Raw genomic sequence first — 27,251 nt, forward strand, 5'->3', positions numbered from 1 at the left:
TGAGGATTATACAGCCATTCTGACATGGTTTTCAAGGTAAGTACATTAGTCTCATCAGGTTTAACAAATCAATATCATGTGTGTAGTTTCTGTTGTGAAATCTAGTAACAGATCTGCTCTAATTCATTTGGCACTTTTTGGACTCTTGTAAATTAATTAAAAATAAATCTACACCTCCTATAACCAGGCATAGATTTGTGAAAAAATTGGTGCATATTGTCTCTCTATTGTTCGTTAAGTCCAAAAGTTGGAGACTAAACACTATTGTTGGTATTTTTTACATTTTGGCAAACATTTTGAGGCACAGACTATTCAAAAATCTGTAACATGGCCAATTGTTCTCTTTAATAAGCATGGTCAGTTTGGTAAAAAAAAAAAAGTGTGCTTTTTCAGTAAAGGAAAGGCGATAAGGGTGTGTTTCCATGGTCCGTAAACGCTGCGGGTTTGACGCTGCGTACATCTGCAGCGTCAAACCCGCAGCGTCCAGATGTTACAACATAGTGGATGGGTTTTGAAGACCTCCCATCTCCACTGTGCGTGCAGGGACGCCTCCGGCTTCCCTGCAGAGACGAACATGTGGCACGTCTTTCCAGACTGCAGCATCTCTATTTATCTTGCGGAAATGCTCCGTCTCTGCAAGATAAATATCACCGTCCTTTGTATTGAGCGTGGTGATTGCGCACTGTTCAATAATCATATGCGGAATCACCTGCGTTGAAAAGCTGGGAGCTCTATGGACAGAGCGATCATGAGCTGCATCCAAAGCGCTGCCGCTTCCTGACCATGGAAACTTACCCTTAGAGGTACATAAGACAGCTACTTATCCCTGGTAGGAATACGATGTGGAAAATTCATCCTCATTACCCCATGGGCAGAAAGAAGGTATAAATATAATCAGATACGATTCTGACTTTTTCCTTGTGGTACATCTGATTTTTCTCTTTCAGATTGCTGCTTCTTATGGTAACACTGTTTGTATATTTGAACCACTTGCTACAACAAACTCGTACAAAAGGAACAGCGTAAGTAGCAATATATTGTGACATTTTTCTTTTTTCAGTATGGTAGAATTCACCTTTTTATTCATGTGATAATAAAGTGTTGGTGCAGAAAATAATGTTTTGTTACTAGAGGGGTCAGGCATAGTCGCAGTATTTTGCAGTAAAGTACCCCTGATAATGGTGCTGGTACTAGAGGCTTAAGTGTCCGGATCCAAGACACTTTCATTCATCCCTTTTAAAGAGCATTACACATTAAAACAATCCCACTGTTTCTTAAAGGGAACCTGTCAGCAGATTTTGCTGCTATAAGATGTGGCCACTGCCTTTCAGGGCTTATCTACAGTATTCTATAATGCTGTGTATCTACCCTTGGTCCAACCTGCAAGAGAAGAAAATAAGTTATATCATACTCACCCGGGGGGGTGGTCCGGTGTGGTCCGGTCCGACGGGTGTTGCAGGTCCGGTGTCTTCCATCTTCTTGGGACGCCGCCCTCCTGCGTGCTTCATCGCTCCTCGGCATCGGTGCTCCTGCACAGGCGTACTGATTTGCCCTGTTGAGGGCGGAGTAAAGTACTGCAGTGCGCAGGCGCCGGGCCTCTCTGAGCTTTTCCCCTAACATATAGTTAAATAACAGGTGCCCTCCTTTTAACTCTTTCTTTCTGGGTTCTTCCAATGTGCAGCCCCCTCTTTATTTCTGAGGGTTTTTTAATATCCACCATTTACTTGATTTTTTGCTTTAAAATACTTTTGCTGATTTATTTCCTCCTGTAACACACGGATGGTCTTAGTCTAACATCGTAGGTGGCAATCCTGCCATTTGTGATGCCTGTAATTCTCAGTCGTTATTTCTTTCACATACTCGTGGTTAGTTAGCATCACGGCTCGGCCGTTATTCCATATTTCTGTTTTTGCAGCTTTTGAACATTTCTCCTTATTTATAAGCAATTTCTACTAGTTTTTGTTGTGAACTGCACAAAAAGTCAGAAATCATGTTCGCGCCAAATAAAGTAGAAAACATCATATATGAATATTAACATGAAATATATCTATATTTTTTTTATCTTGTAGCAACTTAAATATCAATGGATTAGGATGGGTCAGTTTTTCCTCAATTCTGTGACCTTTAATTTGGCTTGGGACCCTCAGGGTAAGTAAGGCTCCATGTTTACTGGCGGAGTTGGATTTATTGCTATTTCTTGATCTAGTGTTGATAGCAATCTGCATAGTTAGTATTTTTTCCCTTCTTGCTTACCTGGGGGAGGGGACTTAAAGATGCTCAGTAATCAAAATTCTATATGTGTTAGGGCCCATTCAGACTACTAATTTTCTCGCGTACAAGAATAATGGATTGATTATTGTGATGACTCTGATCAGAGTTTGATTAGTGTCACCCGTTTACTTGTACGTGGAGAAATTTAAGGAAAAAAAAAGGTTCTCTGCTATTTCCTCTCTGAGAGTCCATGAAAATATATATTTTTTGCAGACCCATTGATTTGCATTGCTGATTTTGATCCGACCCTCTGATCAAAATCGGACTAGTCTCCACGATTTTTCACTAACTGCTCGGTCCAGGATAAATCACAGACTTGAGAATGGCCCTTTGGCTATCACAGGTACGGGTGCTATTTGTGAAAAACAAGGATAGCACTCTTACATGAAAATCGGATGTGTGAATGAGCCCTTATTTGCTGCATTGATACCGAATCATAGAATGATGATAGCTTGACAGATTTACTGCACGGAAAATGATATAAAAGAGACTGCAAATATCAATAGTAGAATAATAGTTTTTGTGCATTTTCGCCTTCTCCTTAAAAAAGAAAAAAAATCCTAATCAATAACGTATATGTGCCCCAAAATGGTGGTAATAAAATGTGGGGGGAAAAATACCTCATCATTAACTCAGTTAACCGAACCGGACAACTTTGACAACTCCTTCTCATACCCCACGCTTGTTCCCAATAAAATGAAAATGCTTATACTCCCCTCCCATGCCGATGCTGTTCCCGCGGTGTCGGCACTCGCTCTCTCTGTGGCTCATGCACTTGTTGTGACACATGACCCCGGCGCCCAATCAGCACTGATGTCACTGTTCCCGCCTTTGGACAAATTGAACATGAAGAGGAAGTCAGAGAGCAGCTGCAGCCCGGACTTCCTCTTCATGTTCAGTTTGTCGGGAGGCGGGGACAATGACGCCAGCGCTGATTCGGTGACGGGGTCATGTGTCATAGCAACTGCACAGGAGTCCCAGGGAGAGCGATTGCTGACACCGCGGGAATGACGCCTGGACGGGAGGGGAGTATGAGAATGGGTTGTCCTAGTAGTGCACAACGTCTTCAATTTAGGAAAATAGTCCAGAAAGTGAAGCCACTCTTGTAGGGCCCTTTATTAGCGATACTTCTGGGGTGCATGGATCCTGCTAGGTACGTGTGCTGTACAGGAGCAGAGGGCGGTAGTTTTGCAGATGCTGTGTTAAAGAAGATTACTTGTAAATAAGTACATGTCAATTGTGGATGACATAATCAAGGGAAAGTGTAAAGCGACATGGTCATCTGATCCATGCTGCCCGAACCATGGGGAACATGAATCAAGCTCCTAAATTACAAATATCTCTGCAACCATGAAATGTTCAGAGAAATACATGGTTGAAATTTCGCCCAGTGGCTAGTCCAAGAGGCATGTCCTTGCCAACTTCTCCCTGCCTTGTCACCAAGACTGCCAAGTGTCGTCGTAGGTGTTGTATGGCCAAAAACCTGCCAATTTAGCTGTGGGGGATAAGCTAATGGGGCCCTGCCTCTTGGATGAGTCTCCTCGTCTCCAGCCGTGTTTTCAGCCTTGTTTTCCTTGAAACATTGCAGTGATTAGAGATTATTATAATGCAGCAGCCGGTCTCTGATTCATGCTGCCCGTGGGTCGCCCAGCATGGATCGGCTGACGAGTTCACTTTAAGGCATTTGATGATGTACAATAAAATAAATAATGTAATTTTGCTCGGCCCGGAGTTTACAGATCTTTCTTGCTATCTCTATAATGATGGATAATCTGCAGGTAACAGACTGCTGACAGCCACTGATTACTTGCAATTATGGGCACCACCTTCCAGTGATATTCTAGAAGAGGATGAGGATGATCTTGACAGAGACGTCGTAGAGGATAAAGTTCACCCTGCCCTGAATGACTGGAACTGTATCTGGCAATGCAAGTAAGTTGAGAAGAGGCTTTGGTCATGCAGCGGCGGTCCTGAACATGTTCTACGGTTACAGATGTCATTTCTTATGTGATATAACGTGTCCCTAGTCTAACATCCTCCATGAATGAGGTGCGGTATATACATGTGTGCCTGGGCTGATCCCGTATATTATGCTGTCCTGGTAGGTGGAATGGAGCGTGTGCTGGGACAAACTTACCGAAGCACAGGTTCAGAAGGAATCCTGCCCAAAACTTTCCTAATGAGTGAAACTGGCCATTTCAGACTGCCCCATGTTTTTTTATTATCTTTCCAAGTTTTTGTTTGTTTGAAGCCAACCCAGTCCTTTGTCATGTTATAAAGTGCTTGAAGTAAGAAGCTCCTCGACACTAAATCGTATACTGTATAATTTCGGTGTTTGATGCAATGGAAACACATAATCTGAATCAATTTTAGTATGTTAGACCAGGGATGCCAGATCACATCTCACATATACATGTAATGCCATCTGTAAGGTTTAGCGGAGAATCAGTAATGTATATTAACCCCCTGCAGTGATGCAGTCCAAACTCTAGTGCCTTCACGGAACGGCATCATTTGATAGGCTGCTCCATTGTTTTTTCATTGATGCCCTATGCTAGAGTTGGGTCATCAATATCAGACTGGTGGGGGTCTGCCACCCGGCAAACACAGAGATTAGCTGTTCTTCATGCTGGTAGCGACTGGATGTTAGTAATCGCAGAGCTGAACCGCTCGGCTACATCAACTGTGTAGTGGCCGCTGTCCGGTTACGGCAAATCCACCCTTGTTCAGGTTAATGGGAGTGGATCGGCAGTGGCCACTGCACAGTTCACGGGGCTGTGCTGTTCAGCTCCACAACTGCTAACTTCTGGCCACTGGCACTGAGAGCAGCTGATTGTTCTCCGTGACCAGTGTTGGACCGCCACCGCAAGACAAGTCACCAGTATAAAGTAGTGGAGCAACAGTTTATTGCCGGTCACGCAGCAGAGATGTCCCCATACTTTGGATGTCTGTCATTGGTATTCCTGTAGGATTGAACTAACTACATTTTTTGCAGCAGTGATAAAGAATAATAAAGCCTACTACTAATATTGTTCCTGGTAAGGAATCTTTTATTGACTGTTAAAGCATGTTCACACGTTTTTGCTGTGTTTTTTGCGCAGCGTTTTTTGTGCATAAAATGCAGTTTACAGTACTTGCATATTCAATATTTCTGAAATCCCATTCACACTGATTTTTTTTTTTTTGTGCCTCTTTTGCACCCTGCTGCTTTGTTTCTGCCAAAGGCGCATTATGTCAATTCTTTCCAAATTTCTGCAGTTCTTTTCACCCATTTTAATAAATGAATGAAACACACAAGTAAAAAGGTTGCCAAAAAAAAAATGCTGCGTATTATACTCTGCGTTTCATATGTGAAAAAATCAAACATTTTTTGAAAAAAAAAAGCAATTTGATTAAATTTTTTGTAGAAAAAGATTTTTATGTCGGAAAAAAATTAGTGACTATTCAGAACAAAAAGGTTTATGAGTTCACGGAAAAATACACAATTGCAAATGTAACAACAGCGGGAGTGAATTAAATTGGTCCAGAGTAGTTTACCGAAGACATTAGCAGAGCATTTTGTAGGCTGAGCACTGTTTACTTTCCCACATTTGTCAGCCCTTAAATTGGTCAGGTATTGTTGAATTTCGCCCATTGGTCGGGCTTAGTTTACTTTAACACATATCACTAATTTAATCAAACTGTACTAATCCTAACTGCCATGCTGGGGTGAGGACACCAAGACATTATAGTTTACACTTGAGAAAATCACAACAATAAATGGGTTTCGCATCTTGTGCCTGTTTTTTTTTGTACTAAAAATGCAGCAAAAACGGATGCCAACTTTTTTTTGGTGTTTTTGCGGCATTTTTGCACTTATTGCTTTCTGTGTGTGAAAAGATGCTGCAAAAATGGTGAAAGTGGCGTGCAGCGGTTTTCCAATTCAGTCAGAAAAAAAACCCAATGTGTGTGCATGAGATTTCTGAAATCTCATGGTTTTTTATGGTACTGTAAAAAGCAGCTTTTAATTTGCATAAAAAAACCGCAGCACAAACACAATGTGTGAACATAGCCTTACACTAAAGCTGCGGCATGGCTGCAGTGAAGCCTGGAATCTATATTGAGATGTCCTTGTGATTACATGCAGGGCTTATAATTGGTGACTTAGAGGATTTAGGATTGTTGATCCTTGACTTTTGACCATACTAGACCAGACATAGGTCAGGAATTTAGATGGGGTGAATGTAAAACATGTATGTGCTCCATAGGAACTGCAACGTCCTTGCATAACACGAGGAGGATATTGGAAGAAAGGAATTCAGGACAAAGTACCCCAACTGTGACATTTTGGAGAAATGCTGTGCATGGGCGAGAACTGGGGCCAATTTATTGTCAGAGCAGTTTTCCTAATCCGCTTTATACTTGACCTCATACTGCACCACACTAAAATAATTTCCCATCCATCATTTAGGTTGTAGCATAAATGATTAATCACCCGCTATAACAAGCAAGCTTTCTTTATTTATTGATCTAATTTACATATGTTGCAAAACGGCAGACCATGCCCATGAATATTTAACGTCTCTGCTCACAGAACTGCAGTGCCCGTGCTTCTGATGAAATGGTCCCCAGATGGCGAATACTTTGCGACTGCAGGGAAGGTAAGAGATCTCTGGCATGTCGTTCATCAAAGGTCACTGTTCAGAAAGTAGGCGACTAAACGTGTGATATCTCTCTAACGCTGTTCTTTTTACAAACAAAATGTAAAAAAAATATTCTTCTATTTTCAGTGCTTCTCCGATTTTCTTTGCATCTCCGATAGTGTACGCTTTTCCTCTGAGTAATTTGCTTGCCTATATCTTAAAGTGGTACTGTAATTCTCATAGAATTGCCTTCTCTTTATTTCTCTGGGAAAACGGTGGTAAAATGAAGATAAATAAAACATAATGATAACATGCATATCTTCGCAGCTTAGCAATGCCAGATTTGGTTGTTTTCCTCTATCCTCTAAAGTCAGGCTGCAGCAGCCATGATTATCCAGGCATATGATTCTGTGACAGATGGCGTCCTTAGACTTCCAGCTAGAAGGCGTTTACTGCCTCCGCTTCAGATGGCCGTTCAGTTTCCTTTTCCATCATAGGTGTGACTCATCTGTGCTCATCCTGCTCCCTTAAATATCCTGACCTACGGGATCACCCTGTTGCTGTCACCCACTAGATGAATCATGTACAAAGGAATTTCAGAACTTATCGTTAATTTTGGCAAACGGTGAACATTAGAAAAATCCACGCTCTAACGCCAATTTTCACTATCTATAACACACACAAAATAATTTCCATAGAAGGCTTCTAAATTCTTGGGCTACAGGTCTGTATCATAGCCCAGAGCTGTGCTCGTAATTGGAAACAGGTGAGGGACTGACCCACATTGTATTGTGCTGCGGATATGCTGCAGCTTTGAGACAGATTGATCTTTTGCTCTTTAAAGGTTGAACGCTGCGGCACAAATTCCTTTCACTGGTGGATCCGCAGTACCAGTTTACTTCAGTTGTACATTTTCTTTGCACTCTGTGAATGAGGTTTCAAAAACGATCCAGAGTTGCTGGGAGTTGGACACTGTGTACTTCTGCAGCATCAAATCCGCAGCAGCCAAATGTTACAGCATAGTCTATGGGATTTCAAGATGTCTCATGTTCACTATGCGTCCAGAGAGGCCTGAGGATGAACCTCGGGGACGGACATGTGGCTTGTCTCTCCAGACTGCAGCATGTCATTTTTTCCTGCGGAGACATTAGTCTCCACAAGAGAAATGTCACCCGCACAATGTATTGAACACTGTGAATCCGCAAGGTTCAGTGAGCACATGCGGAATCACCTGCCTTCAATAGATGGCAGCGCTTTGGAAACAGCGGACATGTGCTGCGTCCAAGTCGCTGCTACTTCCAGATTGTTTGGACCCAGCCTAACAAATACTATTACTTTAGACAATAAAAATGTGAAATGACAAGAATACTGTTCATCAATAATATCAAGAAATTGACCACACTAATGTGACATAAGAACACTACAAAAGATCATCCTTATGTAGATTCTAAGGGACAGTCTGCAGAGAAAGCATAACCGCAAAAGTGTAGAAAAGTGCACAGTTTCTACCCAGAATCAAATAAATATTATAAAACAAAAACAAAATCAGTGTTGCATTGTTACTAAGAGACAATACATTCCTAAATTTTACAGCCATTTAAAAAAATGTCATAATTATCAGAAAGGGATGCTTCCCACACTCAGGTCTGTATCTACAGTTAGTTTCTCCCCAGTATCATGCTTGTTGCCTTCTTGTTATAACTTCTTTGGAGAGGCCATTTTATCTCTTTGGAGTGTCCTCTCCTTGGTCTGGCCCCCTCCTTAGAAGACTTAAGGTACCTTCACATTAAGCGACGCTGCAGCGATAGCGACAATGATGCTGATCGCTGCAGCGTCGCTGTTTGATCGCCGGAGAGCTGTCACACAGACCGCTCTCCAGCGACCAACGATGCCGAGGTCCCCGGGTAACCAGGGTAAACATCGGGTTACTAAGCGCAGGGCCGCACTTAGTAACCCGATGTTTACCCTGGTTACCAGCGTAAAATGTAAAAAAAAACAAACAGTACATACTTACATTCGCGTCCCCCGGCGTCCGCTTCCTGCACTGACTGAGCGCCGGCCCTAACAGCAGAGCGGTGACGTCACCGCTGTGCTGTACTTTCACTTTCACTTTACGGCGCTCAGTCAGTGTGGGAAGCGGAAGCCGGGGGACGCGAAGGTGAGTATGTAGTTTTTTTTATTTTTACATTTTACACTGGTAACCAGGGTAAACATCGGGTTACTAAGCGCGGCCCTGCGCTTAGTAACCCGATATTTACCCTGGTTACCATTGTAAAACATCGCTGGTATCGTTGCTTTTGGTGTCAAACACGACGATACACGCCGGTCTGACGACCAAATAAAGTTCTGAACTTTGTTCAACGACCAGCGATATCACAGCAGGATCCTGATCGCTGCTGCGTGTCACACTCAACGATATCGCTAGCCAGGACGCTGCAACGTCACGGATCGCTAGCGATATCGTTTAGTGTGAAGGTACCTTAAATCAAAATAAGGAAGGCACTTTAACAACAAAGACTCCCACATATGTGGTGCAGGTGGGATAACAGGAAGAGACCCTTTATTAGAACATTGCATTTCTATCCCCATAGTGTGCACCAGCTGGCCTTGTGATCTCACCTCTAGTGTTAGCCCTTTGTACTGTAAATGATCATAAACCTTGGTAGGTGCGTCCTGATTAACACTTCTAAAGGTCTTCAGTCCATAACAATTAGTCCTGGGTTTACTGACTGGAGATACAGACCTTTTGGTTATAGGAAACTCTATTTTGTTATATATTTGTATCTACACTCCTTAGCATTGAAATTGCAACATCAAAAAGAAGGCATGAAAATAAAGGGAGCAATAGATATGTTAATGATATGCATATGGTGAGAAAATGGAAACAGTATTAAAAATAACTTGATTTATTTAGCATCGAGTGTGAGGTCCAGGCGCAGAAATAATCGCACTTACACGCCTTGGCATGCCATCAATGAGGTTATCAATGGTTGTTTGAGGATTGTTCTGCCTTGCTGAATGCACTTGGGCATGTAAATCATAATGATCTGCTGCTGGCAGCTCCCTTTGAAATTGCTGACCATTGAGGTCCCAGATGTGCTCAATGGGGGACAAGTCTAGAGACGTTACAGGCTATGGTAGCACGTCTAGGCCAGGCAGTACTGCTCATGGTAGCACGGAAAATATGCAATCTGCTGTTGTCTTGAAAAATGGCTCTTGGGACACTTTAGAGAAATAGGCATATACCACTGATTTCACCACCAGATCTTTGTAATGTCAAGCTGTTAGTGTGCCTGAAGTAAAGGTTAAAGGAGGCCAATGACTGTACTCCGATACCTAATATGTGGTGCAGAACTACAGTTTGGGGGCACAGCTGGGCTGAGAAACGTAGGGGCACCATTTTGGAAGGCAAAAATGTCTGGAATTGATAGCGGATGTCATATTGTGTTTGCAAAGCCCCTGATGTTCCTAAACGGTGGACCCCATTTTGGAAACTACACCCCTCAAGAAATTTATGTAGAGGTGTAGTGATCACCTTGAACCTGCAGGTGCTGCACATAATTTTACAATATTGAGCTGTGAAAATTAAAAAAATAACATTTTTTTTTCCGCAAAAAGATGTTGCTTCAGCCTCAAATTTCTTATTTTCACAAGGGTAAAAAGAAAATGGACCCTACAACTTGTTATGCAATTTCTCCTCACGACACCGATAACCCCATATGTGGTGGATAACTACTTTTTTTGAGGATGGCAAGGCTCGGAAAGGAGGGAGCACCAATTGAATTATGGAGCGCAATTTTGGCTGTTTGACTCTTTGAGCAGAGGTTTTCCTAGAATAGTTTACAGACTCAATATACAGAGCCCCTAAGTGTTAGAAGAGCAGAATACCCCCCTCAAGTGGCCCCAGTTGTACCCCTCTAAGCATTTATTTACAAGTGTAATGATATTCTCCAGAAACAATCAGCAATGGATATTGCAAAGTGAAAATTGCAAACAGATGACAGACCTGAGTAGGGAATTTTTTTTGTGTGGATTGAGTTGAAGCTTTTATTGGGAACATTTTACATAATATTTGGGATCACATTTATCTGGCACTTTACGATGAGCACTTGCACTGAGCCACGGGGTTTCCACCTAAATCTCCAAATGACGTGATTCAGATGAAATCCCTGAGGGATCCATTCACTATAATGAGGCATAGAAGAATTCCAATATGCATAATTGGTGGTATATATAATATAATCCACCTAATAAATGGCAACATATATCAATGTATCTGTATACCACCCCTGCATGGACACAAGGATAACTGCAAAGACATAGATAAAAGATAAAGAGAACTAGCACGCAGTCATAGAATCCAAGAAAAGTAACATTTTATTCCAAATAGACACAGTAAAACACCAGACAAACAATGTACAGCAGGGCTAAAAGATGACAATGAATGCCACCAGCAACATGTAAAAGCCCAAGGTACGGCAGTCCCCACCTCCAATCAGCACACAGCTCATAGGTGATTTGTACGAGTGCAACATACAGTAGCTAACAGTAATACTGAGAGCCACCAACTAGCAAATAATCTAGCCCATAACAGTATCTCTATCACATAAACAGCAATCATAGATGTGGCTACATATATATAAAGAAAGATAGAAGTGTGCACATCACCTGATGACGGCGGTGTTAACTGGCATAGGGACACCGATCCACCCCGACGCGCGTTTCGGTTAGGATACCTTCCTCAGGGGGCGTGTAATCATGCATGGGCAAGCAGGGAATATATATAGGGGACTCACCACCTGTGTATCGCAGCCCCGCGCTATGTCACTTCCGCCTAAACCAAGGGCACCGAGCGTACGACGACCGGAAGCACATGGGGCCCCATGTGATCAGGAAGTACGTGCACGGTCACTAGGAATAGGGCGGAACAGGAGCGGCGCATGCGCAGTAATGAAGCGGTGTGAAGAAACCATCTATACTGAGGGCAAGAGAAGGGGCAGCCAAACGAGGGATATAAAAAGGAATAGTAAAAGTTATGTATACAAGGGTGATTAAAATGCATCGGATTCCAGAATGTTATATGTCAGGAAAATACACACAACATGAACATTACAGCTATTACGTACCAAAATCTAAAAGTACAACGCTAACTCCATATATGAGAAGCCGTCCTTACCAAAAATCAAGGATACTAGTACAGCATATAATCACCTAGTGGTATACAATGTATGTATAGGCAGGCACTACACATAGTGGGCAGTAGTATGGTATCGTAACGCTTGAATCCAGATGATATGCACATATTAAATTACCTACATACTAACAGGCAACACCCCAATCAGGATATTAATAACAGAACACAGTATACACAATATACTAGTATGTATAACAACAGTCCATCAGTTTCTGACTTCATGCTTTATCATCTTGCCAACTTCAAATAGAAAACAACTGATTCAGTACACCAATGTGAAGATCCTAAATAGAGAAAAGGAGAATTAAAACAAATAACATACATGATGCGGAAAGGCAGACAGTACACAGCAGTATGGCGACTAAAGAAAGGGGGCATAACTTATGTTCTCATTTAAGCCCAATGGATATAAAGTATTCAGAGACCAGATTCTATCGCGTCTCTAATTGGCCCAGACGTTTAAAGAGATTCCCTCCACGGATATTGACATTGAGCATGTCAATACCACGCACCCTAAAAAGGGAACTATCACTATGATGTGCGTTCTGAAAATGTCTCGGAATTGTTTTTAATAGAGATGCATCCTTTTGGGTAGCGGATGCCTCAATCCCCAGAACATGCTCCCTCACCCTCACTTTTAGTTGCCTAGTTGTCATTCCAACGTAGATCAGTCCACAAGGACATGTGGCATAGTAAATACCATATCTAGAAGTGCAGGTAATGCGCTTCCCGATACTATATTCCCCTTGTACCATTCGAGTTGGTAAATATACCACACCTATCCACATTTGGACATGCGACACAACGGCCGCATGGGGCAGAACCCCCCAGAACGGGTATGTCATCAAGGAATGTCCTTGGTCCTTGTCCTACATAGTGGCTTTTTGTTAAATAGTCTCTTAGATTTTTTGCCCGTCTGAAGGTCAATAGAGGCCTTTTAGGAAGGAATTTACTGATGATGGGGTCAGTTTGGAGAATAGGCCAGGCTTTAGTGAGTGCCGATCTCACTCTATCCCGGGCAAAAAATCTAAGAGACTATTTAACAAAAAGCCACTATGTAGGACAAGGACATTCCTTGATGACATACCAGTTCTGGGGGGTTCTGCCCCATGCGGCCGTTGTGTCGCATGTCCAAATGTGGATAGGTGTGGTATATTTACCAACTCAAATGGTACAAGGGGAATATAGTATCAGGAAGCGCATTACCTGCACTTCTAGATATGTTATTTACTATGCCACATGTCCTTGTGGACTGATCTACGTTGGAATGACAACTAGGCAACTAAAAGTGAGGGTGAGGGAGCATGTTCTGGGGATTGAGGCATCCGCTACCCAAAAGGATGCATCTCTATTAAAAACAATTCCGAGACATTTTCAGAACGCACATCATAGTGATAGTTCCCTTTTTAGGGTGCGTGGTATTGACATGCTCAATGTCAATATCCGTGGAGGGAATCTCTTTAAACGTCTGGGCCAATTAGAGACGCGACAGAATCTGGTCTCTGAATACTGTATATCCATTGGGCTTAAATGAGAACATAAGTTATGCCCCCTTTCTTTAGTCGCCACACTGCTGTGTACTGTCTGCCTTTCCGCATCATGTATGTTTTTATTTGTTTTAATTCTCCTTTTCTCAATTTAGGATCTTCACATTGGTGTACTGAATCAGTTTTCTATTTGAAGTTGGCAAGATGATAAAGCATGAAGTCAGAAACTGATGGACTGTTGTTATACATACTAGTATATTGTGTATACTGTGTTCTGTTATTAATATCCTGATTGGGGTGTTGCCTGTTAGTATTTAGGTAATTTAATATGTGTATTTTCCTGACATAACATTCTGGAATCCGGTGCATTTTAATCACCCTTGTATACATAACTTTTACTATTCCTTTTTATATCCCTCGTTCGGCTGCCCCTTGCCCTCAGTATAGATGGTTTCTTCACACCGCTTCATTACTGCGCATGCGCCGCTCCTGTTCCGCCCTATTCCTAGTGACCGTGCACGTACTTCCTGATCACATGGGGCCCCATGTGCTTCCGGTCGTCGTACGCTCGGTGCACTGGGTTAGGCGGAAGTGACATAGCGCGGGGCTGCGATACACAGGTGGTGAGTCCCCTATATATATTCCCTGCTTGCCCATGCATGATTACGCGCCCCCTGAGGAAGGTATCCTAACCGAAACGCGTGTCGGGGTGGATCGCTGTGCCTACGCCAGTTAACACCGCCGTCATCAGGTGATGTGCACACTTCTATCTTTCTTTATATATATGTAGCCACATCTCTGATTGCTGTTTATGTGATAGAGATACTGTTATGGGCTAGATTATTTGCTAGTTGGTGGCTCTCAGTATTACTGTTAGCTACTGTATGTTGCACTCATATAAATCACCTATGAGCTGTGTGCTGATTGGAGCTGGGGACTGCTGTACCTTGGGCTTTTACATGTTGCTGGTGGCATTCATTGTCATCTTTTAGCCCTGCTGTACATTGTTTGTCTGGTGTTTTACTATGTCTATTTGGAATAAAATGTTACTTTTCTTGGATTCTATGACTGCGTGCTAGTTCTCTTTATCTTTTAACTATAATGAGGCAGCAGAGTTACTCTGGACTTTGTCTGGCCTCTGTTCATCAGTGTCTTTCTTTTTAGAGGTGCACAAAACTGTGGCAGACCGCACATTTATGCATGCCTAAAAAGACTGTAACCCCCGAATCATAGGACAGACTGTGTCCACAGTGACTCTATCTGGGAATCTTCCGCCGGGTGTTCCAACTGAATGCCGTATGTCAGAGATTTACATGGAAACCCCGGAGTAAGATAAATGTGCACCGAGACATGCTGTGATGTTTGGGAGGCAGAATGAACAAATCAACAGGTGAGGAATTGGCTTTATTTATTTTTCACTCTGTTTCTGGTGCGGTATAAGTGATTAGGCGTCTTTTTGGGGGGCCAAGAGGTTTTTTTTTTTTTTTTTAGTGATTCAATTTTTATTTGTTTGACTTTTTAATTACATTTTATGTCACTTTTTTGTCGGTGATAAAAACATGGCAAAAAAAACCCATGCTTTTTCTATTTATTTTTTATTATGATGTTCACTGAAGGTGTTAACTAGTATGACAGTTTTATAGGTCGTTCCGGATGCGGCGATATCAGATGTTTTTGTTTTTACATAAATATAATTATTTATTAGTATACATTTTTTTTCATGTTGTAATTTTTTTTTTTCTCTTATTGTAGTGATTTTTTTCTTAAATATTTTTACAATTTTTCTAAAAAACTTAGTCCCACTATGGGACTTTAACTTTTATCACTCTGATCGTTGGTATAGTTACATAGGTACATAGTTACATAGTTATTAAGGTTGAAGGAAGACTTTAAGTCCATCTAGTTCAACCCATAGCCTAACATGCCCTGCACAAGCATTGCAATACATTATACCTGTCAGTGTTAAACGGACAGAAACCTCTTACTTAGACCATTGTTCTCACTTGACCTAAACTGGGCACCATAGCTGGTAGACCCAGAGGTCATCATGACGACCTTAAGTTGCCATGACCGCGATCAGGCCCTTACAATTACGTCGTGGGAGTGCTGATCGAACAGGAGAGGGAACTCCCGCTGCGGGCACTCGATGTGATAGTTATGAGGGCTCAGCTCTCATGTAAGGCGAGACGATCACCGTGATGTAACTATATGTCATTGGTTGGGAACCTCTACCTGACCATGACGTATAGGTACGTCAAATGTCGTGAAGGATTTAAAGGGAACCTGTCACCCCCAAAATTGATGGTGAGGTAAGCTCACCGGCATCAGGGGCTTATCTACAGCATTCTGTAATGCTGTAGATAAGCCGCCGATGTTACCTGAAAGAGAAGAAAAAGAGGTTATAATATACTCACCTGGGCGGTCCCGCTGCTGGTCCGCGGTCAAATGGGTGTCTCAGGTCCGCTCCGGCGCCTCCTATCTTCATTCCATGACGTCCTCTTCTGGTCTCCGCACCGCGGCTTCGGCGCAGGCGTACTTTGTCTGCCCTGTCGGCGCCGGGGCTCTCTGACCTGACCGGCGCCTGCGCACTGCAGTACTTTGCTCTGCCCTCAACAGGGCAGACAAAGTACGCCTGCGCCGGAGCGAAGACCAGAAGAGGACGTCATGGAATGAAGATGGGAGGCACTGTACCGGACCTGAGATGCCCATCGGAGCGGGACCGCCCCTGGGTGAGTATAATCTAACGTCTTTTTCTTCTCTTTCAGGTAACATCGGCGGCTTATCTACAGCATTACAGAATGCTGTAGATAAGCCCCTGATGACGGTGAGCTTACCTCACCATCGATTTTGGGGGTGACAGGTTCGCTTTAATAACCACATTGATAGCCTGCCAAGGCATTTAAGAGCATGTATTTCTGCACGTCAAGCTCATACTCAATACTGAATAAATGTTTTAATCACTTGAATATGATTAACATGTCTATCGATCCAATGATTTCCATAACTCCACGACTGTTCCTGGTGTTGCAATTTTAATGTTGAGGAGTGTATATACAAAATGCAGGTATTTCATATCCCAATGTCTACTCATAGGTATCTCAAGCAATTGTAAAAGAAAATTGTGTAGCTGAAGGTTATTTCCAATGAGCCTCAATGCAAATTCGCCAACAGGACTTCTGACTATCGCCGGTCTTTAATAGCATTGGTCTTCTCAAATGGGCCAAAGGGACTATATGGCCTTCCTATGCTCTAGGTACAACTTCAAGCACTGCACCCACTTTAGTTATGTTCCTGATTATTCAGATTTTTGCTAGCTCAAGATAATTGAAAAGGAGGCTGACATGTCAGACTGGCAAGTGAGCGAGGGTATTGAGGTTTTCCTGTTTTACCAGATGAATGACTGGTAACTCTAAATTAGGAAATTGCTTTTCCTGATGTTCCATCATAGTGTAGATTTATAAAAGGTCAGCAAACAGTGTTTCGTGTCTCCACATTTTCTTGTTATTGGCTTGTCAGAGACCAGAGTTCAGTTCAGGAACATTAAAATCTTCACAAAATAAACAGAAGATGCAATATTTACTGAAGAGTTATTTGCTGCTCTAAAGTAATGGTCATGGGTTACATACTGGATCATAAACTGATAGCAGAATACATAAGCATCTTCACTTATAGTATTTATCTGGAGTGATATCTGGAAATAGAATGAAGGTTCTAGCAAGACAAATCTCAACAGTGGTTAAAGAGAATCTTTCACTAGTTTGAGATTTCCACTGGTAGCAGGTACTTCTTCCCCTTCATGAGATTAGCTAATCATAAACAAGCAGCAACACACAGGGGAAAAAAAGAACACGCCCCCACCATACCTTAGAACAGGCTTTCTCATGTGTCCCACATATAATGACAGTCTGATCTCCTGACTGATCTCACTGCAGAGCTGTGGGTGATTACATACAGTAGTCCTGGGAATAGAGCAGAGAGAAGTGTGATAGCTAACACTTCTTTGATCTTTCATCTTGGAGCAACCATAGTGGGGGTGGGGACAGTGCAGCAAAACTTAGGTTTGTCTCTAGCAGCTCTCCTTTTACAATGTTGAACTTGTCCAACCTCAATTACTGCTCTTCCCCTTACACTGACTACATGAAATGAAATTTGCAGTCTGTTAGTAATCACTGAGACCAGTGAGGAGAGCAGACTGTCTGTCATTACGTGTCTCACACAGGAGAAAGCCCGTCGTTAGCTGTTATGGGGATATGTTCTTTGTTTTCTCCTGCATGACACCTCCTCCTTATATTGTTCAATCTGTGGTAACGCTAACTTATAGTTTTAGATTAGAACTTCTCATAAAGAGTTATTCCCTTCTCCAAGATCCTATCCCAATATGTAGTAGTATTAATAATATTAGCAAATTCCTCCAATTAGAAATTTATAGTTTTTTGATTAGCGATGTCTCTTTCCTCATGTGCAGGCATTGCAGGACCTTAGGTATCCATGGTTACATGGTAGCCATGATAATGTGACAGCTAGCTAGTTGCTAGTGGTCATAACCATGGATATTCTAAGGTGCTGCAATGCCTGAACATGAGGAAAGTCTCTTTCAAATAAAAAAAAACACCATACTACATTTCTAATTGGAAGTATTTGCTAATATTCTTATTATGACACCTACTACATATTGGGATAGGACTTTGGTTATGGAAATACCACTTGAAGTAAAAGGTTATTCCACTGCAATACAGAGGAGAAATTAAAAGTTACAAACTATATTTTATCTAGCTCTGCGGTCACTATGCCATGATTTGGCCAGTTTGACATGCCGAAACTGGCGAATCATCCTTTTTCAGCATGTATGCGGCCGATCTTTGCAAGCCGATATGAAACAACTGAGCATTCTCATTGTTTCCATAACTTCATTAGCTTTGTATGAAGCACTTTGTATTTTCTCCCAATTTGTTGTAAGAGGAAATGTTACCCAAAGCAACTGTGATTCATTGAGACATTTTTTTTTTTAGAACTTTTAATCATCTCAAAAAACAGACGGGGAAACTGCCAAGGCGTAAAGAGCCACTAAATGATCTGAATGTTGAGGGAAAATACATGGCTGAATGCTAAATGCAAATCTCTCAACAGGACGACTGTCTGATGAAGGTCTGGTACCCTTTAACTGGATGGAAAACCTCTTTTTTACCTCATGAAGTCCTAGAGAAAAAAGGAAGCCAGGTTGATGTCAACTTTTCCTTTGTGTACCTAGCCCACCCTCGGGCAGTGATTGGCTTTTCGTGGAGGAATACAAGCAGGTTTATGCCAAGGTATAATGTTTTGATTAATGTTGTGATCCTGAGGCTGGAGAAGATGATGGTGGTCTGTGGTAGTGACTATGTTCATTACATTTTTCTGTGCCAGGGTAGAAGTAAAGATGTGCCTTTTTTATGTAGCAGCTAAAAGACTTCTACCATATAGTACTCTCCCTCCTGGGTCCAGTTCTGGCTAGCCACTACTGCTTTGGTAACTGATTGCAGAGGTGACATGATAGCAGTTCACATAGTCACTGAGTTCAGCATTGGCAAAGCTGTTGAGCTCGGTGATTGGCTGCAGCGGTGATGCGCACTATAGTTTTGATGTCCCTGCTGCAGCCATTACACAGACACTGGAGCAGCGGTGGAGAGTAGGCATGAGACCAGGGATCTGTGAGTACTATGTGATTTTTAAAACCGTGATGGCCAACAGAGGCGAGAAGTTTGTAAGTAGAGAATCCTTTAGACTGTCAGCAAGTTTTTGCTACCTCATCTAAGCAGCATCATGTAGGCAAAGAGAAGCTGAATCGAACGATGTATCACTTGGTTTACTGGGTAGAGCACCTCTGACACAATGAGAGTTTTAAGATTTAGAACGAAGCAGAGCTGAGAAAGCTAGCCCCGCCCACACCAGGCTCTCTGTGTACAAAGTCCATAGACAGTGAGCTGCTTATCACAGGAGGGGGTGTTGCTTCACTGGTCGGCAATGTTAATTTTTGAGTGATAAATCCTTCACAGTTAGTAAACAGCACACACTTTGACAGGTGACACATCCCTTAATTCTGTGTTTCAACCACTATTTCCTGCTGTCTTCAGATTACATAGCAGGAACCTGCTGATTGATTCCCTTTTAAGAGTGCATTAATATAGGTGGATTGTGTAGACTTGTGTACAGCTTTGGTTGGGTTAAAGACCCATGCTACTTTATATGTCAGTAACCATAATAAATATATATATATATTTATAAATATATATATATATAATCTATCAATATCTCCAGAAAATAATCTGCTTTTCCCGGGAACCTTGTTGTAGTTCACTTAACTATCCTTCATCACTTTTACATCCTTATTTGAACGTTCATTTCTGTTTCAGGGGATCTGTGTGCAATGTGCTACTGACATCCTGTCAAGATGGCGTTTGTCGCCTCTGGGCTGAGACCCTTTTGCCAGAGGATAGCCTTCTTGGAGGCCAAATAGTTGATTATGGCAACTCCAGCAGCAGTTTGTCAATTGCAGGGAAGCAAAAGGACAAGATTGAACATGCTCTTGAGGTAAGGTTACTATATACAATTCATCTTTGATTATTACTGGTTGGCTAGTCATCCCAAATAGTAAATAATCCTTGTGCATAATATGTTTATTAGTTATTGGCTGGTGGATTCACACTTTAGCGTAATTTACATTACTCCATGTTCTCCTTGGTACGGCAAGCTTCTGATTCTTCTGGTATGCAAATTATGACGTGTAGTTCCTCAATTTCAGCCTTTGTGTGGATTCTATAACAAGCCCCGCTGGCTTTGCATAGGTTAGCCTAGATAGCAATTCTTGCTGGACTAGTTATACAATTACTCCTGGTCATTAACTATAGTGTGTGGAGCCTAAAAAGGTCTATTACACAACATGTAGAATTCTGGTGTAAATTGCTTTGAACAGTTGCAAAATGCTGGCACAACTAATGAGGTGTGTAAAAAATTCTGCGTCTTTTGCCGTTTTCACTCTCTAGTTTTTCCCAGATTTGCCACAATGGGTGGAGCTGGGGTGTGACACCACAGCTCATCTAAGTCTTAATTAGTTACCTCCATATGTCAGAAACCTTACTCCAGTCAGGGACAGGAGTAAGATTTCTGGCAAAGCGCACGGAGGCGCGTGCCACTCACCAGATGCTTTTGATTTATTAAAATATGTGCACTTCATCATTAATTGGGAGCATCTAACCAGCGGGATAATCAGGCTATAAACTTAATATTAGTATTTGTTTTACTGCATGGTCAATCCAGATTGTAGCACGTCTTACATGACGGATGGCCATGCATTCTTCTTCTGTGTATTTTCTATGCCAGGAAGCTTTGCTGCTTATCAGATTTTAAAATGTTTTTTTTTTTTTTTTTGCTGTTATTCAGACAATTCATCACTTGAAACACTTGAGAAGGGGCAGAAGACGGTCTTCTGTTCTGGCTGCTCACACAGAATTGCTACCAAGTCAACCAAGCCAGCAGGAAGCCCACAGGCACATCTCGCATCACGCTAATTCTTTGTGTCATTTTCACATCGCAGCAAGCATAAATCCAAGCACTGGTAAAGGCTTATGTCGTTTATTTACCTTTCTGTCCTTTTCTGTGTGTGGTTGCTCCATTGTAATATCAGTGCAGTGACTGCAGTATGCCAAATCATTACAGCGTGCAGTGTGCCAGGCGCTAACTGAACCATACAGACCCTGGCTACTTCAGACACCACTGAGCCGGTCTCAGTTCGGTCCCATATAACGCCTCTCATCCATAGCAACCCCTGATACTTTCAGTTTGGTGCCCATGGCCTGTGGTTCTCAGAGAGAAACTCTCTTTAGCTCCAAAACAATCCATTCTGCTCTGCTTCCCAGCTGACTGACTAAGGTGAACACCTAGCCTGGTTATATACAGAGCCAGCCAGGTGCAACTCCCCAACACCTGCAGTGCTAGGATTTAACCCTAGCCTGGCTGGCTTTGCTACAGTGTGTATGTATAAAATCATGTGCAACTACCTTGGCAGTTGTGGGAAAAATGCTGCAAAGTAAGAATGCTTTAAAAAATACTGAATTTGGGCAACGTAGTTGTCAGTCTAGCAGGAGGAAGCATTGGTCTGGGAATAGAGCTGGAGTGACAGCTGCTTCAGATTATCCTCTGACATGGGCATTTCCAGGGTGCTGTTCTTACCGCCCTTCACCAACCCCCTCATGCAAAGCTCCAATAGGTTGCCATTACATCTGGGGGCCCAGTGAAGACCCGTGTGTCCTTGATGACAGTGCACTCATTGCTGTCCATAGGAGACGGTGACATTTGTTATATACAGTAATTGTAATATTGCTGTATATAATTAATCAGATATGTAAACCACTTATATGTAAAATAATGCGTCATGCACTAAAATTAACATAAATCATCCAAAAAAAGAAACAGTGCAAAAAAGACTTTGTATAAAAATATTATTTTATTAGAATTATAACATATAAAAAACTAAATTTGATCAAATATAGCTGATGTACAAAAACACAATGTAATGGTAAAAATAGACGCCAACCAATCAACATAAAGTTCATTAATAACCCTCCACAATGGTATGAAATAAACCAGCACTAGTCCCACTATAAAAAATAAATTGTGCAAAAAAATGATGACAAAAATGACAAAAAATATTATTAAAACAAAATAACATGTATAAAAAATATATGTAATCCAAGTGCAATGTGCCAAATAAAGTGCCAAAATAATCACACCTGGGCCTATATTGCACAAGCCCTATAAAAAATATATATATAATTGCACTACCAAAAAGGAGTAAGTGCAATGTGCTAAATAAAGTGCCCAAAAATATTGCTAAAGAAGTATATATATTACAACTGGGCCTATATTGCACAAGCCCATACAAAATAACTAATATAGAAAGTGCAAATGTGCTAGATAAAGTGTCTAAACGGACTCTATGCCAAGTCTATATTGCACTAAATAATCACATAAGCACAAAGGATGCCACTATAATTATCATAAAGGTGCTTAGTTCAAGTACTAAAGTGCAAACAGTGCTGGACAAGTAAAATCAATTAGCATACAAACATACCAGGGAGGATAAATAGATTAAATAAATAAAGTGGCTCATAATACCTACATGTGCAAGATACCCTACGCGCGTTTCGGCGCCTGCCTTCTTCCGGGGGGTGTATACAATAGGCACAAAACAAAAAGCTTTTATAGGGTGCTATACATGTAATTGATCCCATAATTCAATATAATATAGAATGGACCACAAACTAAAAATAAATGAATAATATAGAATAGTTAGTATATACATAAGATAAATATTGTACAACTCTGTTACCTATTTTTATCTAGTTGTCTTATTTATTGTTTCTGAGTTCCGTTCTGGCGGTTGTGCGCATGCGCGGTTTTCCCAGGTCTCTGGTTTCATTCAGTCCGGCGTCTTTCTCCCTGGTGACGCTGCCTCCACCTCTCCGTCCACGTGATCTACGTGGGCGGCGTTGTTGGTGTCTGGCGTTGCCGGGGTGACGCTGGATGGATGCGGCCATTGGCTGGGCGGCCGCGCATGCGCCATTTGAACCGGCCAGCACTGAGTGACTCACCAATTAGCACCCTAAAAAAGCTTTTTGTTTTGTGCCTATTGTATACACATGTTATTTTGTTTTAATAATATTTTTTGTCATTTTTGTCATCATTTTTTTGCACAATTTATTTTTTATAGTGGGACTAGTGCTGGTTTATTTCATACCATTGTGGAGGGTTATTAATGAACTTTATGTTGATTGGTTGGCGTCTATTTTTACCATTACATTGTGTTTTTGTGTGTTTTTGTACATCAGCTATATTTGATCAAATTTAGTTTTTTATATGTTATAATTCTAATAAAATAATATTTTTATACAAAGTCTTTTGTGCACTTTCTTTTTTTGGATGATTTATATTGCTGTACATAGTACAATCGATCAGGCAATCTCAGGTTCAGGTCCCCTATGGGTGCTAACAAATACAGTAACGAGTGAAAATGCAATGTTGTTTTTTTTTTTCCTTAAAGTCTTAAAAGAACCTAACATTTAAATCCCACCGCTTTTTCCTGCATTAAAAAAGAAAAAATACTTTGTAACAAAAATACACGTTATCACCATGTCCAAAAAAGTTCCAAATAATTGGAACTCCGCACTTGCATATTTTTGGATAGCAACAACTAAGCAAAAAGACGCAATAAGCAGTGATCAAAGCATCATATCTGTCCCAAATGTTTACAAATTAACAGGCCAAACCCAGAAGAAACAAATCATCGACCGAAATCTAAGAATGGCAAATTTTTTTTTAATAGAGTTTCTTAATTTGTTTTTCCTACTTTAATAAAAAAATATGCAAGTTTGGGATCGCTATAACTATGCTGACTAGTGTTGAGCATTCCGATGCTGCAAGTATCGGGTATCGGCCGATACTTGCTGTATCGGAATTCCGATACCGGGATTCCGATACTCTTGTGGTATCGGGTATCGGGTATCGGAACAACATTAATGTTAAAATGTGTAAAATAGAGAATTAAAATAAAAAATATCGCTATACTCACCTGTCCGACGCAGCCGGGACCTCAGCGCAGGAACCGGCAGCGTTGTTTGTTTAAAATTCCCGCTTTTACATGGTTACGCGAAGTCCCGGCTTGTGATTGGTCAGGGCGGCCATGTTGCCGGGCCGCGGACCAATCACAGCAAGCCGTGACGAAAATACGTCACGGCTTGCTGTGATTGGTCCGCGTCCCGGCAACATGGCCGCCATTAACCAATCACAAGCCGTGACGTCACGGGAGGCTGGAAACGCGCTCATTTTAAAAAGGGCGCGTGTCCAGCCTCCCGTGACGTCACGGCTTGTGATTGGTTGCGTCGCGGTCAACCAATCACAAGCCGGGAGGCTGGACACGCGCCCATTTCAAAATGAGCGCGTCCAGCCTCCCGGCTTGTGATTGGTTGATCGCGGCGCAACCAATCACAAGCCGTGACGTCACGGGAGGCTGGACACGCGCCCATTTCAAAATGAGCGCGTCCAGCCTCCCGGCTTGTGATTGGTTGATCGCGGCGCAACCAATCACAAGCCGTGACGTCACGGGAGGCTGGACACGCGCCCATTTTAAAATGAGCGCGTGTCCAGCCTCCCGTGACGTCCCGGCTTGTGATTGGTCAGGGCGGCCATATTGCCGGGACGCGGACCAATCACAGCAAGCCGTGACGTAATTTCGTCACGGCTTGCTGTGATTGGTCCGCGTCCCGGCAACATGGCCGACCTGACCAATCACAAGCCGGGAATTCACGTAACCAAGTAATAGCGCGATTTTTAAACAAACAACGCTGCCGGTTCCCTCGCTGAAGTCCCGGCTGCGTCGGACAGGTGAGTATAGCGATATTTTTTATTTTAATTCTTTCTTTTACACATTTATATGGTTCCCAGGGCCTGAAGGAGAGTTTCCTCTCCTTCAGACCCTGGGAACCATCAGGGATACCGTCCGATACTTGAGTCCCATTGACTTGTATTGGTATCGGGTATCGGTATCGGATTGGATTCCGATACTGTGACGGTATCGGCCGATACTTACCGATACTTTCAAGTATCGGACGGTATCGCTCAACACTAATGCTGACCCATCAAATCCTATTTCCAGGTAATTTTTACTGAAGAATAAATGCCATGAAAACAAAAAAAAACAAATGTGGAATTGCGTTTTCTTTCGCCATTTCATCTCACTTTATCCCCATTTTTTTAAATAAATTACAGTATAAGGTAAAATGAATGGTGTCGTTTTTAAGTACAGCTCCCCCTGTAAAAAAACAAGCCCTCGTGTGGCTAAGTGGGTGGAAAAATAAGATTATGGCTCTTGGAAGAAAGTGAGAATAAAATGAAGAAAAATCAGCCTGACCTTTAGGGGTGAAAATCACTAATATTTCTCATTTTTCCAGACATTCCTTCAGTTTTGGCTGGGCCGGCATTTAATCTGGATGAAGGTTCTGGAGGTTTCGTAGTCCATTGGCTTAACAATAAGGAATTGCACTTTACATCGTCCATTGAAATATTTATACAGCATCTGAAAACCATTGTGGAGCAGCACTCGGACCCCGCTGAAGATGAGGAGGATGAGGAGGGTTTATTAATGAAACTCGATAATGGTTAGTGTAACTTTGCCTCGGGGAGAAGACAGAAAAAGCCATTTTACATCACATGGCAGAGTTGTATTGTGAAAGAAATTCTTCCATAATCTAGAAGTGAATGAATGAATTCTCCATCACTCTGTATCTACAGACTTTTCTCATTCTTTGTTCTAGGGGAAGCGGAGGGTGAAAGGTCTTTGACTGGATCTCCTGAGCATGAAGAAGCCGAAAAAGATTTGAGTACAAAAGCATCTTCACCTGATACTACCCTTCCTCTACCCACTGTGTTATTAGACCGGAAAATCGAATCTCTCCTTACAGAGTGGAACAAGAGTGCAGACATGCTCTTCACCATTCACCCTGTGGATGGCACTTTTCTACTCTGGCACATTAACTATTTGGATGAATACAATCCTGGAATCTTCAGACAAGTTCAGGTATTCTTCTCTAATGTATTATGTATTATAGGGATTTTCCCAATTTAGTCATTTATATATTCTCCCCATGTTTGTAGGGTTTTCTCTGGGTTCTCTGGTTTCCATCCACACTGCAGACATAGGGATAGGGAATCTAGATTGTGAACCCCAATGGGAACAATGCCGATAATGTCTGTAAAGCGCTGTGAAATTCATAGTGGTTTGAAAATTAGTAAAAAAAATAAATACAAACTAAAATATCTACAGAATATAAACCCACTTCTGGGCCCCACATTTATCAGAAGAATAAATAAAGGAGAGGGTGATATGAATGTGCTTTTCTCTCCAGATGTTTTAAAACAAGTAGTAGTAGAGACCCTCACTTGTTACACCTGTTATGTGGAGAGGCCCTGACTGTATAATATGGGAAAAGCATTGTCTCACTTCTAAATCGATCATCAAGGTTATAGAACAGTGGTGAAATTCACTAAACTACAGTCACTCTCACGTTGGTGCCGTTGTACTGGTTAAAATCATACCCATGGTGAAGAAATCTGTCTTGTGGTTCTTGTGTGTTCAGTGTTAGAAGTTTTCAATTAATGAGATTCTCGTGCTCCGGGGAGGGATGGTAGGCAGAGTCTTATTTTCCTGCTCTAGGCCAGAGAAACCAAGAAGAGACCTGCCCGGTCTTGATGTTTTTACTTTTGTCTTGTTCAGAGGTGGTCAGGTTTCAGCCTTCCTTACCTCGGCCATGTCTCTGAGCACTGCACACCTTGTACTTCTGGACACTCCAGGGAGGTTACAGTTCTGGAATATGGCAGCACTGAAGCATAATGGGTTCCTGGCCGCTTCACGTTTGATTCTTTTTAAATCTTTGGCAGATAATGTGTATCATTTTTTTTCTCGACACGTTTTTGCAACCCCGTTGACTATTTGCAACAAGATACTACCTTTGATGGTTCTGTGATCGTTCTCCAAAATCTTAGCAGTTTCATGAGTGCTGCATCCCTTTGTAAGACTTGTAACAATTTTTGACTTTTCAGAGTCGGGTAAATCTATTTTTGGCCCATTTTGCATGAGGAAAAACAAGCTGC

At 41.9% G+C, this 27,251-nt stretch overlaps 1 protein-coding gene across 2 annotated transcripts in view; it reads left to right on the forward strand.

Moving 5' to 3' along the window:
• Nucleotides 1-27,251, forward strand: part of DMXL2 (Dmx like 2) — a 174,319-nt gene that overhangs the window by 31,771 nt on the left and 115,297 nt on the right. For both annotated transcript variants that reach the window (XM_077263739.1, XM_077263740.1), the window contains exons 3-11: nt 948-1,022; nt 2,070-2,148; nt 4,050-4,203; nt 6,845-6,911; nt 18,702-18,880; nt 19,961-20,138; nt 20,988-21,162; nt 25,553-25,759; nt 25,916-26,178. In XM_077263739.1, coding sequence (XP_077119854.1) covers nt 948-1,022; nt 2,070-2,148; nt 4,050-4,203; nt 6,845-6,911; nt 18,702-18,880; nt 19,961-20,138; nt 20,988-21,162; nt 25,553-25,759; nt 25,916-26,178 — 1,377 coding nt within the window. The remainder of the gene's footprint in view (nt 1-947; nt 1,023-2,069; nt 2,149-4,049; nt 4,204-6,844; nt 6,912-18,701; nt 18,881-19,960; nt 20,139-20,987; nt 21,163-25,552; nt 25,760-25,915; nt 26,179-27,251) is intronic.

Source organism: Ranitomeya variabilis, chromosome 5 (genome assembly GCF_051348905.1).
Source record: "Ranitomeya variabilis isolate aRanVar5 chromosome 5, aRanVar5.hap1, whole genome shotgun sequence".
Classification (NCBI taxonomy): domain Eukaryota; kingdom Metazoa; phylum Chordata; class Amphibia; order Anura; family Dendrobatidae; genus Ranitomeya; species Ranitomeya variabilis.